Here is an 18,330-nt window from a genome sequence, read left to right on the forward strand (position 1 = left end):
GGGAACTGGGGTGATGCAAAACTTTTTTTGATTTTTGTACTAGCAATTAGTATTCCAGTGCAGCCACATAACTGGTTAAGGTAAGCTGCACATACATTCTATAGGGTGTCCCAGGAGAAATAGTCAATATTCAGGTATATGACAGGAATGATCAATGGAAACAAGAAAGTCTAGTAGACTCAAGCTCTAAAACACATACCTTAAGTGCTGTGATCACTTTTCCTCTTTGACACTGTGAGACACCTGTTCTACTGCAAGTCCTTTGCTTTTCATATTTTGGGAGGAGGTAGTATGGACCAGAAAAAGAAAAAAAGTCGTCTAACATTGGCTCTGAAATGCATACCTTAAGAGATACAAGTGCTTGTTCTGTAGAAGAGATGAGCTTCACAGTAGTGAATAGGATCAGTTCTTCCTGGAACACCTCATATGTATTTGAGGAAAGAATGCACCACGGGTTTCTCATTCAGAAATCACATGTAAATGTCGCTTGCTCGTAATGTCACGCCTTGTGTAAGGAGAAATGAGCAATGTCTACCAGTACACGTGTTTACGTCTGTCAGCAGATAAGGAATCGACAGGTTCAGGAGGGCAGTACTCGTCGCCACGTAGGGTATCGTCGGTACAACGTGACTAGCACCTGATGCGACAGCTATTGTATGGCATGTCATGTACCTCGAGTCAGGAAATGGGCCTGTTAGCAGCAAGACGAGTGTCTACACAGAAGTGTGACAGTGCCCACACCACCACCAACTGTCAGCATGGCAGCTGTTGTTGTGGCTTCCCCTAACTGACAGCAGAGAGGGCCACACTGACAAGTTGTTTGTTCAGTGACCACACTGGACACAGGAGTGGCACCATCTTTTTAAAATGAGTTCCTCTTTGATATGTGACAAAAAAAGTAATAGAAACTTTCTTAAAGAATCCTTACTTATTCATTAACATCAACTTCGTCCCCTTCAAAGTAATCCAGCTTCAGATATAATACACTTTTTCCAGTCCTTGAAGCACTTCTGGAACTCACATTTCTTTATGGTGTTCAGCTCCTTTAGCAATTATATTTTTATCTCATCAGTGGAGGCAAAATGACATCCTTTCACAGTTCTCTGCTGCCTCGGGAATAGAGAGAAGTAGCAGGGAGCCACATCTGGCAAAATACGGTGGCTGAGAGAACATAATGGTTTTGGTTTTTGCTGAACAATCGTGAACAAGCTTTTGAGGTGTGAGTGGGAGCACTATTGTGATGCAATTTTCACAAGTGGTTTTGCCACAATTCTGGTCATTTTCTTTGGCTCGCTTCACGTAAACGACACGTAACTTCCCGATTGTATTCCTTATTGACTGTACAATAATAAGACAGGAACTCAAGATGCGTATCTCATTATAATCTACGAGGACAGTGAGAAGAATCTTCACATGTGATTTAACTTTTGGATTTTTTTGTTGTTGTCTTGGCTGTTCACACAAGTTTCCATTGGGACGGTAGGACCTTTGGGCTCTGAGCACTATGGGACTTAACATCTGTGGTCATCAGTCCCCTAGAACTTAGAACTACTTAAACCTAACTAACCTAAGGACATCACACACATCCGTGCCCGAGGCAGGATTCGAACCTGCGACCGCAGCGGTCACGCGGTTACAGACTGAAGCGCCTAGAACCACACGGCCACACAGGCCAGCGGTTGGACCTTTGTTTCAGTGTCATACCCCTATACGAATGTTTCATCACCCATTATAACATCCTTTAGAAGTTGTGGATCATTGCCAGCTTCATTCAGCAATTCTTGAGCAATGTCTGTGTGTTGTCACTTTTGGTCGAAATTCACATTTCTTGCCTGAAACGTCAGAAAACAATTGCTTAACATGAACCAAAGGATATGCTAACATCACCAGCAATCTCCCTGATGGTAATTTGGCAATTTTCCAGAACCATTTTCTTTACTTCTTCCACATTTTCGTCAATAATTGATGTGCTAGAGCATACGGGGCAGTCGTCGTCTTCAACGCATTCTCGATCCTCTTTGAAATGTTTATGCCACTTGTAAACCCTTGTCTTACTGGTTGCAGCTTTGTCAGAAGCCACAGTAAACAGTTTGAATGTCATGCTCCACTTTATTTCATTTATCAAGCAGGATTTAATGCAAATTCTTTGAACCATTTTTTAAAAGTAAAAATCCACTGAGCACTTGAAAACACATATAACCTTTTTGACTGTGGATATTCAAAATTGCTGAAAATGCTAACATACATGAGGAAAATGTGTACAGACAACATAAAAAAATGAAAATTTGATCTATAAACGCCATGAAATTAAAAAGTTCACATTATTCTTTAATCACTCCTTATATTGGGAAATAGTTATACGTCCTATCCCCCTCTCCTACCCTCTCTGTATACATTGCCCCCCCCCTCTCTCTCCCCCCCTCCCCATTCAACCAATCTTCCTCCTCCTCCTCCTCCTCCTCCTCCTCCTCCTATCTATGTCTATTTCCTTCCCTGTTTCTGTATCCCACCTATGTTTCCATATCCTCTTCCCCCCCTCTCTCTGACCTTGAGCCTTGTTTATTGTTATTGCCTATTCAGATTCCGTAACAGTATTCTAATCATCAGCCAAGACTGTAAGTGCAATTTCCCTGTTTTCTGTGAAAACTGACTGCACGGAAGAAAACAAAACAGCACATTGTTGTGCATACTATTTTCGTTTAAAAATATATCTCATGAGAAAGAGTATATAAGGGAGAAACATTTGTCTAATGGTTTAAATGCCCTGATATTATAGTTAAAACTGACTGCAAGAAAGAAACAGACACAATATTTCTCCTCACAGCACAACACAGCATTTTTTCCTCGCAGCCAGTTTTATCAGAAAACCTGTACATTCCTGTTTATTAAAATATATAGCCTATGCAAGCCTGAATGTTTATTAGCGTATCATGTAAAATTCTGAAGTAAATCAGCCAAGCACAATGAAATTTTTCATGGGCTTGAAAATCATTTATTTGCATGTGATGTACATGCTGCCGTGCGAAGCAGATCAATAAAGCAGTTCGTTACTACTACTACTACTACTACTACTACTACTACTACTACTACTACGTTTCTTGCCTCTGACATGTAGGATACCCTGTAGAGCAGGGTGGTTTGGCAGGCTGATGCTATTCCCACACAACATGCCTGATGTGCAGGCAGCTTATACACTGGGGGCAGAAAAAACACTTTCTTTCCCATGTCTCTGCTCCTATTGAAGCTATGGGACGATAAACATCACATTGCTGATACTTGTGTAGCAAATTGGGTTGAAATCGATCATGTGGTTTGGGAGCAGATCCCGACACACAATACACTGTGCTTTATATATACAGGGTGAGTTACATAAGACGTAACACCCCCTTTATTCCGGGGGGCGATTGCACGTATCGACAAGCAGTGTTCAGCAAATCAAAGCCGACTGTGGGGCACATACTTCGGTACATGCACAATAATCACAACGTTTATATTGACCGAGAAAATGAGGCAAGTTCATGTTTTTTAAATGGCACGCTATACTTTTCTTACCATCATTCTAACGCTCTTGAAAAGACGAGTATAGTGATGTAACGCATGTTGCTATTGTGATTCCAACTTTGCTTAAAAGGCACTGGGAAATGAGGATTTACCTACGTAGCATAGGCCGTGCACGATGCATAGAGCACGGCAACTCGGGCTGCGTGTCGTGCGAAGAGTGTTTACAGTCTACAGCCTCTTCAGACTGCCTCGACCTTCAATCGTACAATATTTCCCAGCGTGTTTTAAGCAAAGTTTGAATCACAATAGCAACATGCGTTACATCACTATATGCGTCTTTTCCAGAGCGTTCGAATGATGGTAAAAAAAGTATAGCATCCCATTTAAAAAACATGAAGTTGCTTCATTATCTCAGTCAATATAAATGTTGTGATTATTTTGCATGTACCAACGTATGTGCCCCATAGTCCGCTATGATTCAGCGAAAACTGCTTGCCAATACGTGCAATTGCCCCCGTAATAAAGGGGGGTGTTATGTCTTACGCGACTCACCCTGTATATATAAAACGGGTGACATACAGATTAAAAAATTAAAAACTCTTATGCCCATCCCAATGTTTATTACAGTGTCACGTAAGAATTTGAAACAAATTTGTCAAGTAATCTTGAAGATTTTTGGTAACAATGTTAAACAATGACTTGTCTTTGTACTCTTATAGCAGCATAGATAACTATGGCTGTATTAGGGTGTGGAAGTTCACATTATCCTTTTTTATGCTGTGACAGGAGTGTTTTTCTAGTGGTTTAAATCCCTAGGTGACTTGAGGATGCACAGGGTGGGGAATTTAGCACAAAGAGGTGCTACCTGTGGCAGCAGCAATGGCTCTAACCCAGATTGGCATATAGCCAAACTGAAGTTAGACAACAGATGTGGGTACATAATTCCCTGCTACTACAACCCCATGCCAGATATTATCAGTTGTTGTGTCTGTACCTCTCTCTTGGTAACCCGTGATCAGATGTTTTCAGTGGGCAAGAAGTGTGGAGAAAGTGCTGGCCAGGGCAACAGTCCAACACTCTCTGTATCAAGGTATGTCAGGATAATGTGGGCAGTGTGTGGTCTTGTGTTATCTTGTTGAAAGATAACATCACGGTGACCACAAAGAAAGGACACAGGGCTCTAGTAGATCAGAAATGTAACAGGTGCTGTCCATATTAACTGAAATGCAAACAAAGAATTTTGTTGTGTATCCAGTAGTAGCCCATAAGGCAATGACAAATTTGCAGTTGGCACTGTTCATTCTCCCCGGAACTTCCAATTATACAGAGACAGCGCATCAAAGTTTTATTGGTGGAAAAATTCTGACTAAAAATATAATTTGGTGTCTCAGGATCCTATAACCCTTGTCCTGCACCCACTATGCCAGTTAGAACTACAATTATGGCTGGGACCAGATGTTATGTGCACGTTTTATGAGCTGAAGTATGGTAAATTTGAACCTCTGGTTCTTGGTGATGAATAATGATAATGAAAAAAAGGTTCAAAGTTCCCTGAGAATACCATTTTAAGAATGTATGGTAAAGATTTTGACAGTGAGCCATGAACAGTAATTGTAGAAGTGCCCATCCTCACAATTTCCACTTTTCATGCCCTAAAATCATGTGTTTCTCAGTGTTTTGTCAGAAAACGTTGATGAACAAATGGCGCTTTTATAAGCTGCCTAAAGTCTACACCTAATGTAGAACAAACTAACAGATTTGCTCATTTTGCCTGGGCTTGAGGAAGTGTGTAATGTTCATATTTTGATCCAGTACTGTAGGTCCACTACAGCACGCCCTTTCTTCCAATAGGTAGAAAATGGTCGCTAGACCATAGGCTATCAAAAACACTTGCCCCCTTATCTCTGTGATCAGTATAATCTGAGATACAATACCCTGAGAAATTGCACTTTCACATTTCTTTTTTTTTTTTTACATATTGGTACTGTGAATTGTTGAGCATGGACTGATTCTGTATCCTACTGCGTAAAGGCAAGAAGTAAAATTTTAGTATTTGTTATCCTGTTGCTTGTTTAGTTTTAATGGCCAGCAACATTTGTTCTATTAGTAGAAATCTATGAACAATGCCTTTTCAATTAATAATTTTGTGTCAATTCATATTAATTCTGTCCAAGTCATATATTACAGATCCTTCCCAGGAGGAGGTCGTAGTGACAAGCACGTGGCAGAGTGTGCATCTAGTTGCACTGATGCCACATTCATGATACATCCTACTGGCTGAGGATGAAGCTGATTGACAACAGTGTGTTGTAAATGACACATTTACAAATTGTTTCTTGAAGGCACTATTGAAAGTGAAACTGCAGTTGCTTCAAGAAAAATCTGTCATTCGCTATTGTCAAAACAATGGCAGCTTGGAATTAACCCTAGCAGTTTGTCTACAGTGTGTGTTTGAAGAAGCAATGTTATAAAACTGGAAATTTCATATGAACAGTTTCATGGTTTGACTTTCTACAATTTCAATAAAGGACTCACTCCGTGGAAATGCATTTGATTGACATGTTCAGCTTGCAATAATGGAAATGTCTGTTTGGAATCATTTTGCAGAACATCACCATCTCACTTCTGTCAGTGACGATTTTCACGTAGGCGGACGATGAACCATTTTTGCACACCGAAGGCTGCTGTCTATACAATTTTGCATGAACATTTAGCTGTAAAAAAGATCTCAAAAACAGGTTCTCTTCAATTGGTGTAAGGAAATGCTAAAATAATTTGACTGAGGAGATAAAGAATCTCTATACAACATTGAAACACAAGACAAAACTTAGATATATTTGTCTGTGATGGAAACTGTGCAGCAGTCAATTCTTCAGGGGTTCCAAGAAACTGGAAATTTAAGTTGTTTGTTCCTGAAACACTTCTAAGAAAATTTGGCTTGTTACTTTTGTTACACTGGAGATGATGAGACCTTTGTTTCTGACGATATAAAGACAGTCACTGCCAAATGGTGTAAAACAATCTGATTGCCACAAGTTGATGATAAAAATCAGAAAAAGCAACCAGGACCATCACAAAATTCTTAATTATGATGTCACCACATCCAAAAGTTGATGTATTTGATTGTTTTTCCTCTAAATACTGTCTTACCACCCGTAGTCACTTGAATTACCCCGATTTGACTTCTTTTTGTCCTTGTAAGAAAAAAAAAAACAGCTTGGTAAGTATTTACATCACCTCAAGATGTTGAGTCCTTCCTAAGTCATGTTTTTGAGGTTCCAACATTAGAACAGAAAAAAAAGTTTCCAGAACCTGTTCTAGTGATGAGCAAAGTGTGTAAATTTTAAAGACGAATATTTTGAGAAACAATGAAATAATTTGTACAAAAAAATGTTGATGACATTATTTTTGTAAAAAACCTAAAAGGCTGCCATCAAATTTTGCTGACAGCTGGTATTGCTGTCTCTCATGATCATTACTGTGGAGTAATGTAAACATTAATTTAAATGTAAAAGGCGCTACCATAATCAGTCTATACATGGTTTCAAAAGGAAGGAGTTAAAAGTACTATTACTCTAGATAGTATAATGTTCAAAGTAACAGATGTAATGGGTTATGGAAAGGGAGAGAACATATTTAAATACACAGAGTACCACTTGTTTCTGAACTGTTCTTTAATGTCCTTCATTGCAACCATACTGAATACAACAAAAGCATTTAATTTGTGTTCTTTATGCAATGTTCCACAGAAATCCCTGTCATCCAAAAAGCAAACAAACGTTGACACACATTCCTCCACATAGACAGTGCAATTAAACTTAGGATGACTACATGAGAGTGGATGCTATAAATTAAGTACTACAGATTTCTAGTATGCTGTAAAAAGGCTCAGTATCAAAAAGTGTAAAGAACACTTAAAAAATAAAGATATATTCTAGTCTTTTTTCCGGGTGACTTGTGCAAACATTGTTTTAAAAAGCTAAGCACTCTCAAAAATATGACTACATACATACTCTCAGTAACAAAACAAACAGTACCAAAATATTAAACTTTGGTGTGTGAAGAAACTACCTGATTCAGACACTTTGGTTAAACATTGTAAGCATCTGGATCACAAAAGGCAACAATGAATAAATAAATTTGTAGATAAAAGAAACAAATTGACACTCTTGTGCCCCATTGTTCCCTGGTATGTTGTAATGCAACCGAATAGTCCAGCACAATATGATTTAACATTTCTCATATCAGTCAACAACTAACAATGAACAGTAAATAGTTCCTCTTAAGTAACAATGTCAAACAATCACTTCCATTATTATTTCATTCCCCTAGTCAGCATATTTCAATCTGCAACAACCATGCATAAAAACTGCAACCAATACTCTCTCTCTCTCTCTCTCTCTCTCTCTCTCTCTCTCTCTCTCTCTCTCTCTCTCTCTCCACATGTCACACCAGCCCTTTTCCAAAAAATAAAATGAACACATTGCACATTGTTGCATAAACATTTGCCAAAAGGCAGCTAAACACTACCAGAGCCAAAATAAGTGACCTCATTTACACATTTCAGACATTTCCTAAAAAGCTGGAATACTTTTCAGAGAAAATTTAAGCATAATTGCTTTGTTAAGTTAGCATTTGTACTGTTAATATAAAGCAAAAGGAACAGTGGCTGAGACACGGCAATTCTTGCTCGCATTCCCTCGTAATGTGAGCAGCGACAGGAAGACGTTGCAGCCTTCAGCCCACCAGAGATTATTTTCACTTCTTTATCATTTCTGTTATTTTATTAAACAGCCACTAAAAACAGAAATATTGAATGACTAATTACAATACAGTAAGTCTAATACAGTTACAATATTTATTAATACATGAAACAAAGTCTTAAGGAATTAAAATTGTTCAGTCTCTGAAAATTTTAGAAACCAATCTTCTACAGAAATCTAAAAAACTGACTGATACAATTACAGTGATGCAAGAGTTTATTAGACAACAAATAAACAAAAACATGGCTACAAACTATATGCAAGAAGAGAAAAGTAAAAATAAGAATTCTAAAATGTTGAAGGTGACAAAATTTTAGTTCCCTACATTGTGGAGTTTCTTTGTCAGCCACTGCTGTACACTGGCAAGAACCAGGAACCCAGATATTGGGCAGGTTAAAAGCATATTTACACCGAGATGCAGGTTAAAATGTGTGTTTTTTTATGTAAGTACTGTATCTAAATATGGCCACTGCAATGCTGCAGACAATGATGCAAACTGAGTGCTTGCAAGTGTTAGCTATCCTCCAACACCATTCGGCAGATGTTTCTCCGAGTATAGTGAAATGTGTGGAGAAAATGCTACAAGTAATCGAATGCTAAGAAAATGGCTTAAAGTGTTCCAATGTTCATGATGAAGTGCAACATGGGCTACAATCTGTCATCACTGATGGTTCGGTGCAGAAAGTTCGTGCAAAAGTTTGAGAAAACAGACACTTTACGATTCTGTCCTCATCTCAAGAATTTCCAAAACTCGAAAATTTTTCTTTACGAAATTCTTACCGAACACCTGAACTACCAGAAGTTGTATACATACTGTTCTGAAAATGCTGGATGAGGTACACAAAAGTGATCAAGTAGTCAATACTCTGTATTTTCTTGAGCAGCATAGTAATAAAGGCGTTGAATGTTTAAATCCAGCTGTAGCTGGAAATGAAATATAGATGGCTCATATTAAACCAGAATCCAGACAGTAACTCATAGAATGAAGGATTTCAAGATCACCAATAAAAGTGGATTTCAATCGAACAACTGAAGTGCAAAAAAATTATGCACACACTGCTTTGTGATGGGATATGGTTGCTCATGGATTTTTTTCCACAGGCTAACATAATTAATTCAATATTGTACGACATTATGTAATATGTATGGAGCAGTCAAAACACTTGATATGGAAAGCTCAATAGGGAGATTTATTTTGGTTCACGACACTGCCTGTCTACATACAGCTGAACAAACACAAGACCTCATTGCTTATACAACTGGGAACAACTTGATAATCTACAACCTCATCTGGTGCCTAGTGATTACCACTAGTTCCTGCATAAAAAATAAAAAAAAAAAAATAAAAAAAATGATTCAGAGACCAGGTTCCATGACAATGGCATTTAGCAATACTTGCCAAACCAGATGGTGGATTTTTTTGAAAATGGAATTCAGGAGCCAGTTTTGCAGTATGATAAACACACTGAACAAACAAATTTGGTCACCCACACATATATCACATTAATACTGTGGAACACCATCTCCAGACCCAATAATGTCCCCAGTTGGAAGTAAGAGCATTTGCGAGTACAGGGTTTCAACAAATAGTTTTACTAACTATGGCAACCCGGTTCCTTAGGTCTGCAAAAATGAACCATTTAAATGATTAATGGAAAATCTCATATAAAAATGTGAAACAAATACTAACAAAGAGATAGAGGGGCTGGCCAGTACTTACCTCAGCTCAGTACAGCTGATAGATACACATAAAACAGAACCGAAAATTTACATTCCTAGCTTTCGGAACAAGTGTTCCTTCATCAGGGAGGAGAGAGGGGAAAGAAAGGGAAGAAGGGAAAGGAGATTCAGTTACTCACAACCCAGGCTATGAAGCAACAGGGAAAGGAAAATAGGGAGGGTAGCAAGGATGGAGGCATGCCTCCATCCTTGCTACCCTCCCTATTTTCCTTTCCCTGTTGCTTCATAGCCTGGGTTGTGAGTAACTGAATCTCCTTTCCCTTCTTCCCTTTCTTTCCCCTCTCTCCTCCCTGATGAAGGAACACTTGTTCCGAAAGCTAGGAATGTAAATTTTCGGTTCTGTTTTATGTGTATCTATCGGCTGTACTGAGCTGAGGTACGTACTGGCCAGCCCCTCTATCTCTTTGTTAAAATGAACCATTTGCAATATAATTGTGACTTCATTATTACCAGTCATTACTGACAAGATTTTGTGTGAACATCACATGCTGATCTGTGGTGTGGTCTTTGTTTCCATGTTTGAGATGTGGAACTGTAAACAGAATGGATATGACAGTACAGTACATAGTCAGAGTGGCACTCACGACAGCTGTCTACCGAGCGACAGTTGCATCATACATGTTGCTGGTAACGTGGAAAATTATAGTAATGAGGAATATGTAGATATGCATTTCACATATGGTAGGGCTAACAGCAATGCAAGGGAGACTGCACGCTTGCACCGAGACGCATATTCTGCTCGAAGGCACCCCAAGAGTCTTATGTTTACGAGGGTGCATCAACATCTCCGAGAAACTGTTAGCTTCGCACATGCAGTGGGAGTGGGAAGGTCTGCACACATTACATCTGTGCTTGTAAACAGCTGGAAACAGTGACACATTCTACAGGAGTCCCGACAAGAAGGCATTACCGTCCTGTCAGTGGATGCAACAACATTCTGTATGCAATCCCACATTTGACAAAAACAGCTGAAGTAGGATTCGCTCATGATAGTTGTGTTCCATTATCACAACTTCAAGTTTGGAGTCATCTGGTCTCCAACCCCGTGCATGACTCTCAGGCCTTGAATGCTACCAAACAATCTCAATGCATAGAATTACTTTCAAAAATGGTTCAAATGGCTCTGAGCACTATGCGACTTAACTTCTGAGGTCATCAGTCGCCTAGAACTTAGAACTAATTAAACCTAACTAACCTAAGGATATCACACACACCCACGCCCGAGGCAGGATTCGAACCTGCGACCATAGCGGTCACGCGGTTCCAGACTGAAGTGCCTAGAACCGCTCGGCCGGCTTAGAATTACTTTCAATTTCTGTGATGTCATCTTGCAAAAGTATTTGAGGATGTTTCCTTAGAGTGACGTCAGATGATGTGGTACATGTATAATGGAGCACCAGCGCATTTTGCTGCTACGGTGAGATGACTAATGCACTGATATGGCCAAAGATGTGATTGGGTGAGGAGAACCTGTACTGTGGTCTCTAAGATCACCTTCTGTGAACCCCACATATTTCTGTGTTTGGAGCCACCTTAAGGGTACAGTGACTGCCACTTGGTTAACACAGTTGAAGTATTGGAGTAGATACTTGTTAATGCTTGTCAAGAATTTCAAAGTGATCCAGATGCGTTTGAAAGGATTTTAAATTCTTTGTGGGGATGGTTGCCGGCCTGCATCCGAGCAGAAGGACAACACTGAACACCACCTTTAACTACGAGTAGTCGTGTTCATTCCACACACTTTTACTTCAACTAAACTGTCTCTAATAACTTTTCTTCATGTTGTACAGTATTCTTACCTTTTCATAACCTGGTTGATGATTACACAGAATCAAGTTAGTGGTACCTAGTGGCCACAAAGTCACAATAATCTTGCAAATGGGTTGTTTGCAGACCTATATACCTAAGATTCTTTGCTACTAGTATCACATACCTTCAACTGCATGTGTTTACACCATTAATTGTGATACATCCTTTACGTCTGAAAATCCTTCATTTTTGAGTTATTAATCAACGTATACAATTTAGGTGACTGGAGCTCGGCAACATATAAGCTAATAATAAATAATCGAAATGTCCACCTTTTGCTTTTAAAAATGCATGCACTCATTGAATTGGCTGTTAGACCCTATCAAACAATCGCCGACCATTTTAAATGCTTTCACAGGTTATGAAGAGTTTCTGCATCTAGATGGTCTGCTGCATAGACCAGTTCTTTAAGGTGCCGCCAGAGACAATAATCCACTGGATTGAGGTCAGGGGAATATACAGGCCACAGAACGGGTACTCCTCTACCTATTAATCTGTCGTCATCGACGGAACCTTTACAGAAGAGCGGTATGTCGACAATATTCTACGCCCAGTTTTGTTGCCCTTCGAGACGAGCCATCCCGGACTCACATTTCTGCAAGATAATGCCCACCCGCACACAGCGAGAGTTTCTACTGTTTGTCTCTGTGCTTATCAAATCCTACCTTTGCCAGCAAGGTCATCAGATTCTCCCTCCCGACTGAGAACGTTTGGAGCATTATGGATTTTGATGATCTAATGCATCAGTTGGACAGATTTCAGTACAACATCCCTCAGGAGGATATCTAACAACTCTATTAATCAAATGTGTGAGAATTCCTAAGGGACTAAACAGCTAAGGTCGTCAGTCCCTAGACTTACACACTACTTAAGGGGGGTAGGACGTCAAACAGGCCGACTTGGAGCAGGAGAGGCACCACAGGACATTTTAATTTCCTCTGCCTATACTTTTACAAATAAATTCATAAAACGTTAACAGCATGACCAGGAAGCATCAGGATTCATACTCATAGCAGTGGAAGCTCAAAAACATAACAAAACACATTTTTTTTACATGTGAAATTTCATCATTTTTTTCACTTATTACTGGCTGCATTTGTTGATATAGGTACACTTTTCTTCCTAAGTAAGAGAGATATTTTGATGACTTTCGCACAGCATACAAACCATAGTTACAGGTGTATGAAACTCTAGAAGTTATTTAATTTATGAAAAAATGAATGAACTGTTACGTTTTAAACTTCATGTTTACAAAAATTCAAGTTTTACAGTTAATTATCTCAATTTTTTCCACAGTTTTTTAATAGATTTGGAAAATTCTAGAGTTTCATACACCTGTAACTACTGTTTGTATGTTATGAAAAATTCATTGAAGAATCTCTCATACTTAGGAAGAAAAGTGTACCTATAGCAACAAATGCAGCCAGTAATAAGTGAAAAGATGATGAAATTCCACATGTAAAAAAAAGGTATTTTGCTATGTTTCTGAACTTCGACTGCGATGAGAGTGAGTCCTCAATCCTTCCTGGTCATTGTGACAAAGTTTTATGAATTTATTTGTAAAAGTATAGACAGTAGAAATCAAAATGTTCTGTGGTGACTCTCCTGCTCCAAGTCGGCCCATTTGACGTCCTACCCCCCTTAAACTAATTTATGCTAAGAACAAAACAAAACAAAACACACACACACACACACACACACACACACACACACACACACACACACGAGGACTGACTTGAACCTCTGGCGGGAGGGGCTGCACCTCTATCAATCAATGCAGAGCTGAACAACTGCTTGCAAAAGGGCACAGGTTGACAAACATGTTACAGACTTACTCAATGTCCGCAGCTCGTGGTCGTGCGGTAGCGTTCTCGCTTCCCACTCCCAGGTTCCCGGGTTCGATTCCCAGTGGGGTCAGGGATTTTCTCTGCCTCGTGATGACTGGGTGTTGTGTGATGTCCTTAGGTTAGTTAGGTTTAAGCAGTTCTAAGTTCTAGGGGACTGATGACCATACATGTTAAGTCCCATAGTGCTCAGAGGCATTTTTTGAGCTTGCTCAATTTGCGAAGCCCTTTCTCTTGAATAAATTATCCAATTTTTCTGGTATCAGTGTCTGCCACACGCCGTTGGAAAGTTGGGTGCACTCAGTCCTTGTGAGGGCAAACTAGGAGAAGCTGTGGCTTCGGTCACAAAAACGGACAATGACTGGAGGAGTGGTGTGCTGACCACACGCGCCTCCCTATCTGTATCCAGGGCCACCTATCGGCTGAGGATTATAACAGTGACTGGTCGGTACCCGTGCGATTTCCAAGATCTGTTCAGATGGAATTACGAGTGTACTTCCTCCGTACTCTTTACATTAAATGCCTGCACTGGGCCATCAGTGCACTTCACACGTCGCACCATTTGAAAAGTAGCAAAATCGTTTCTCGTTGGCCGATACTGTGAGGGTGGTTTGAAAAGTTCTCTGAATCACCACAAGAGGTCAGCGTTAGCTCAACAAGTTGTTCATGTGATATTCATTGGACTCTTACCTGTAAACATGTAGCACGTCAGTGCTCTCAGAAGAGAGCTGCTGTGGCAGTGACACGGTTCTGTTGTTCCTGCTCAGGGATTGCAGAGATGGGGTGAGGGAAGAAAATAAATCGAGATTTTAGCACTGATAAAGTATTTCGTAAAGAAAGGTGTGAAAGCAAAGGACATTCGTGCTGATTTCCACAATACACTGGGGGTCTCTGCTCCGCTCCTTCCTGTTCGACTGTTGCCAATTGGACAGATGAATTAAAATTTGGTCGGGACAGCTTAGACGGTGATATGCACAGTGGTCAGCCGAGATATGTCACTACTCCATAAATCACTGCAAAAGTGCACAAAATGGTCACGGATGGTTGCCAATTGAAAGTGCATAAAATTGCTCGTGCTTGCCAGATGTCATCCAAAATGGTTTATCACATTTTAACTGAAGAATTAGAAATGAAAAAATTATCTGCAAGATGGGTGCTGCGACTGTTGACACTGAATCAAAAACACGTGCCGTTGCTATGGCAAAATTACACAAACTAAGGAACGAATTGTTGCCACACCCGCCTTATTCACCTGATATGGCTCCATCAGACTTCCACCTCTTCCCAAAACTGAAAATTTTTCTCGGTGGATGAAGATCCACTTCAAGAGAAGAACTGACAGCTGGATTTGACAACTATTTGGCAGGCCTGGAGGAAACTCATTTTCGAGATGGGATCGAGGCACTGGAACACCGTTGGGCCGAGTGCATTAATCTACAAGGAGACTTCATTGTAAAATAAAAAAAAGTTTCAGTGATATAAGTACTTTTTTCCTATTCCGTTCTGAGAACTTTTCAAACCACCCTCGCATACACCTCCAGTCAGCTGCTGTCAGTTTCTCTGTTGTTTGACCCACAGTAGTACTGCAGCTTTACGTGCTGCTGTGAACACTAGCCTTTTACGAGGTACAGGGGATGGACAAAAATATGTAAACACCACAATAAATGCGCACCTGACCATAAATACTTATGCTAGCCAAGCCTGCAGGTTGCTCTGTCGTATTTGACCTCAAACATCACCTGTGTAATGTTCTCAGTAAGTGTCATTCACGGTCAGAACAGTGTTCTGCGTAGTTGCGAGTGCACTGTGTTAGAGCTAAATGAATTCAAAAGTGGGCAAATTGTTGTGTTCATATGGTCAGTGCTTCCATAACTAAGGAAGTTGGAGTGTCTGGTATTTGCAGATTAATCCCATCAATGAATTATTTTGCATACAGGAAACATCACCTGCTAAGCTGCAGTGTGGATGAAAGTGCACACATGTCGAGTGATTGTAAGGATGGTCAGTAAAGAGGACTGTGACAAAATACTAGAGGATGACGATAGCTGCCAGACACCGTCATAACACAAAGGAAGCTTCGTAAAATAGAAACTGCAGGGTAAGCTGGAATTCCAAAACCATTAATCAGTGAAGGAAATGCCCGTAACAGGATAATGTGCTACCACAACCATAAAATCTGGATTACGGAGTAATAGAAAAATATCGTTTGGTTTGGCAAGTCTCGTTTCACAGTGTTTCTGACGTCTGGCCGAGTGTTCGTCCCGAGAGATCGGTCACTATTTGGGCAGGCGTAGTGTGGTACTCCACAGGTCCACAGTTTCTCTGCAAAAGGTCACATTATTGCTAAGGGTTGTGTGACCATTTTGGCCAATCTGGCCCACCACACGGTAAAATGTTTGTTCCCCAATCTCCACACCATGTTCCGTGATGACAGGGCACCTATTCACACTGCTCTCTTCATCCAGAACTCATTTTTGTGAGCACGGTGATGAATTTATGCATTTCCCTTGGTCATCACACTGACTTCAAATGTCCGCTGCATGAAGCTGCTTTCACAATGTACACGTGAGAACTATTTGAGATGGAGATGTATTCACTGACAGCAGGAATTTCACACCTGTTTGAAACCAAGTATCACTGACAAAGCATAAACATTTGTCTCTAGTCCTTGTAGATTAGGAGCTTTTTTTGACCAGGGATCTTACACAGTGTTATATGTCTGCAAGTGATACATTTTTTCTTGTAGACACACTGGACAGTTTGTGTTGACATACCATCAAAATTAGCAACTTTATTCATGGTGTGGTTAGGAGCACATCCAAACACCACAGCTCATTTCTGCCATTCTGTAGCATCTCTGCATATGAGATGTGGCAATAAAATAATGGAATAGATACTGCAAAAGAACAGGTACACATGTGTCCATATTGAATGACCAATAGCTGTGAAGTGTGAAGCTTTCTCCACGGAATGCGGCATCTCTGATGCCTGTAGAGAAATCAGTGTGGCTGTAGACTACGTTTGTGTAAGAACTGCTATTTTGTTTTGCCAAAAACATGATAAGTGTAATAACAGAGTAACAAACTGCCATGAAGTTTCACATGAAGCTTGCAAATACTGCGATTGAAACCTATCTGTAGTTAAAAGAAGTGTATGGTGAAGACTTATCACGTAAGTGAGTTTCTGAGTGGTTTCCAAGATGGCTCAGAAGACACTGAACGTAACACACACTCACAACACTCTTCAACATCAAAAATAGATATAAAATGAAAAAGTAGGTAATCTTATTCATTATGACTGTCGGTTAAGTTTTCGATCGACTGCAGAAACTGTAGATATTTACACAGAATGCGTAAGGCATATTTTACATATCCAATTTAAGATGAGGAAGTGGTGCTGAAAATTCTCACAATCAAACAAAAAGAAGCTCATGAAAGTACTCGAACTGACTCTTTCGATACCACTGAATTATCCTAATTTCTTGCAAAGAGGGATAACATGATGAATCTTTGTTTTTCTGTTATTATCCATAAACTAAGTGCCAATCCATTCACCAAGACTGAAAAAACTCTAAGAATCAAATTGAGATTAAAAGCAGTATATTTTTATCTACACTAGGTTCCTCGAGGTCAAACTACTAATCAACATTACTGTCTTGAAGTACTTGCTCGACTGCATCACAACAACACACCGGCTCACACCAAATTGTCTGTTAAGAGGTTTTTAGTGAAGTGCAGCAACTCAGCATTAGGCTGCCCTCCTTGTTTGCCTAACCTAGCACCAAGTGCCTTTCATCTATTCCCCAAGGTCAAATGTGCACTAAAAGGAACACGATTTCAGTCAGCTGAAGTAGTGAAAGAGAAGGCGGCACGCACAATGAAGGAGCTCACAGAGGAAGACATTCAGCACTGTTTCTCTCAATGGATCATTGTAAGGATATAGAAGGGGAGTATATGGAGGGTGACAGTAATTAAATATATTTGTTTTTGAAAATGTTTTACAGCAATAGCCTCTTATTACCACGACTTTACCAGCAGTGGAGGGCCACATAAGCACAAGGTAGCAATTCTCCACCATCTACATACTCGAATTTTTATGCTCGTTTATGGAGTGATTTATATTTCGTCTGATGAGCTAAGTGCTGTAACATTAGTGGAAATAATGTAAGGCATGTGCACTATTTGTTATGCCACAGTGGCACTACAATACCACAGCTACACGAGCGACCACAGTCTTCTCCCCTCACCGATACAAATTCCACCCATTGCTATTCCCCTTCTAAACTCACATCAGTATTGCCAAATGGATAGAGTATCTGCTTAGTAAGCAGAAGACCCAAATTTGAATCCTGGCACTGGTACAAATTTTAATTCATTGCTTCAGCCTACATCATTATCATAGATAGAAGTGAGACTCAATATGTCTCAGGAATATCAACTATATATTAATGGAAATGATGTTCAAAGTTGCTTTAAACATGTAGGCTGTCATGTAACAATAAAATTGTTTTACAAATTCACTTCACGTGTTTATGAGGGGTGCCCAAAAAGCATCCAGCTTATATTTATAAAATCAGTTTTTAATCATATACAACTCTTTGACACTAGTCACATTCGAAGTAATCCCTTGCAGCCTCTACACACCTCTCTCGATGCTGCTGCCACTGCCCGAAG

At 39.9% G+C, this 18,330-nt stretch overlaps 1 protein-coding gene across 1 annotated transcript in view; it reads right to left on the bottom strand.

Annotated features, from left to right (window-relative positions):
• Nucleotides 1-7,157: 7,157 nt before the first annotated feature.
• The window catches only part of LOC126109417 (intermembrane lipid transfer protein Vps13), a 443,304-nt gene continuing 432,131 nt past the window's right edge, over nucleotides 7,158-18,330 (bottom strand). The window contains exon 62 of the mRNA XM_049914452.1: nucleotides 7,158-8,298. Coding sequence (XP_049770409.1) covers nucleotides 8,260-8,298 — 39 coding nt within the window. The 3' untranslated portion in view covers nucleotides 7,158-8,259. The remainder of the gene's footprint in view (nucleotides 8,299-18,330) is intronic.

This window comes from Schistocerca cancellata, chromosome 12, assembly GCF_023864275.1.
Source record: "Schistocerca cancellata isolate TAMUIC-IGC-003103 chromosome 12, iqSchCanc2.1, whole genome shotgun sequence".
NCBI lineage: Eukaryota > Metazoa > Arthropoda > Insecta > Orthoptera > Acrididae > Schistocerca > Schistocerca cancellata.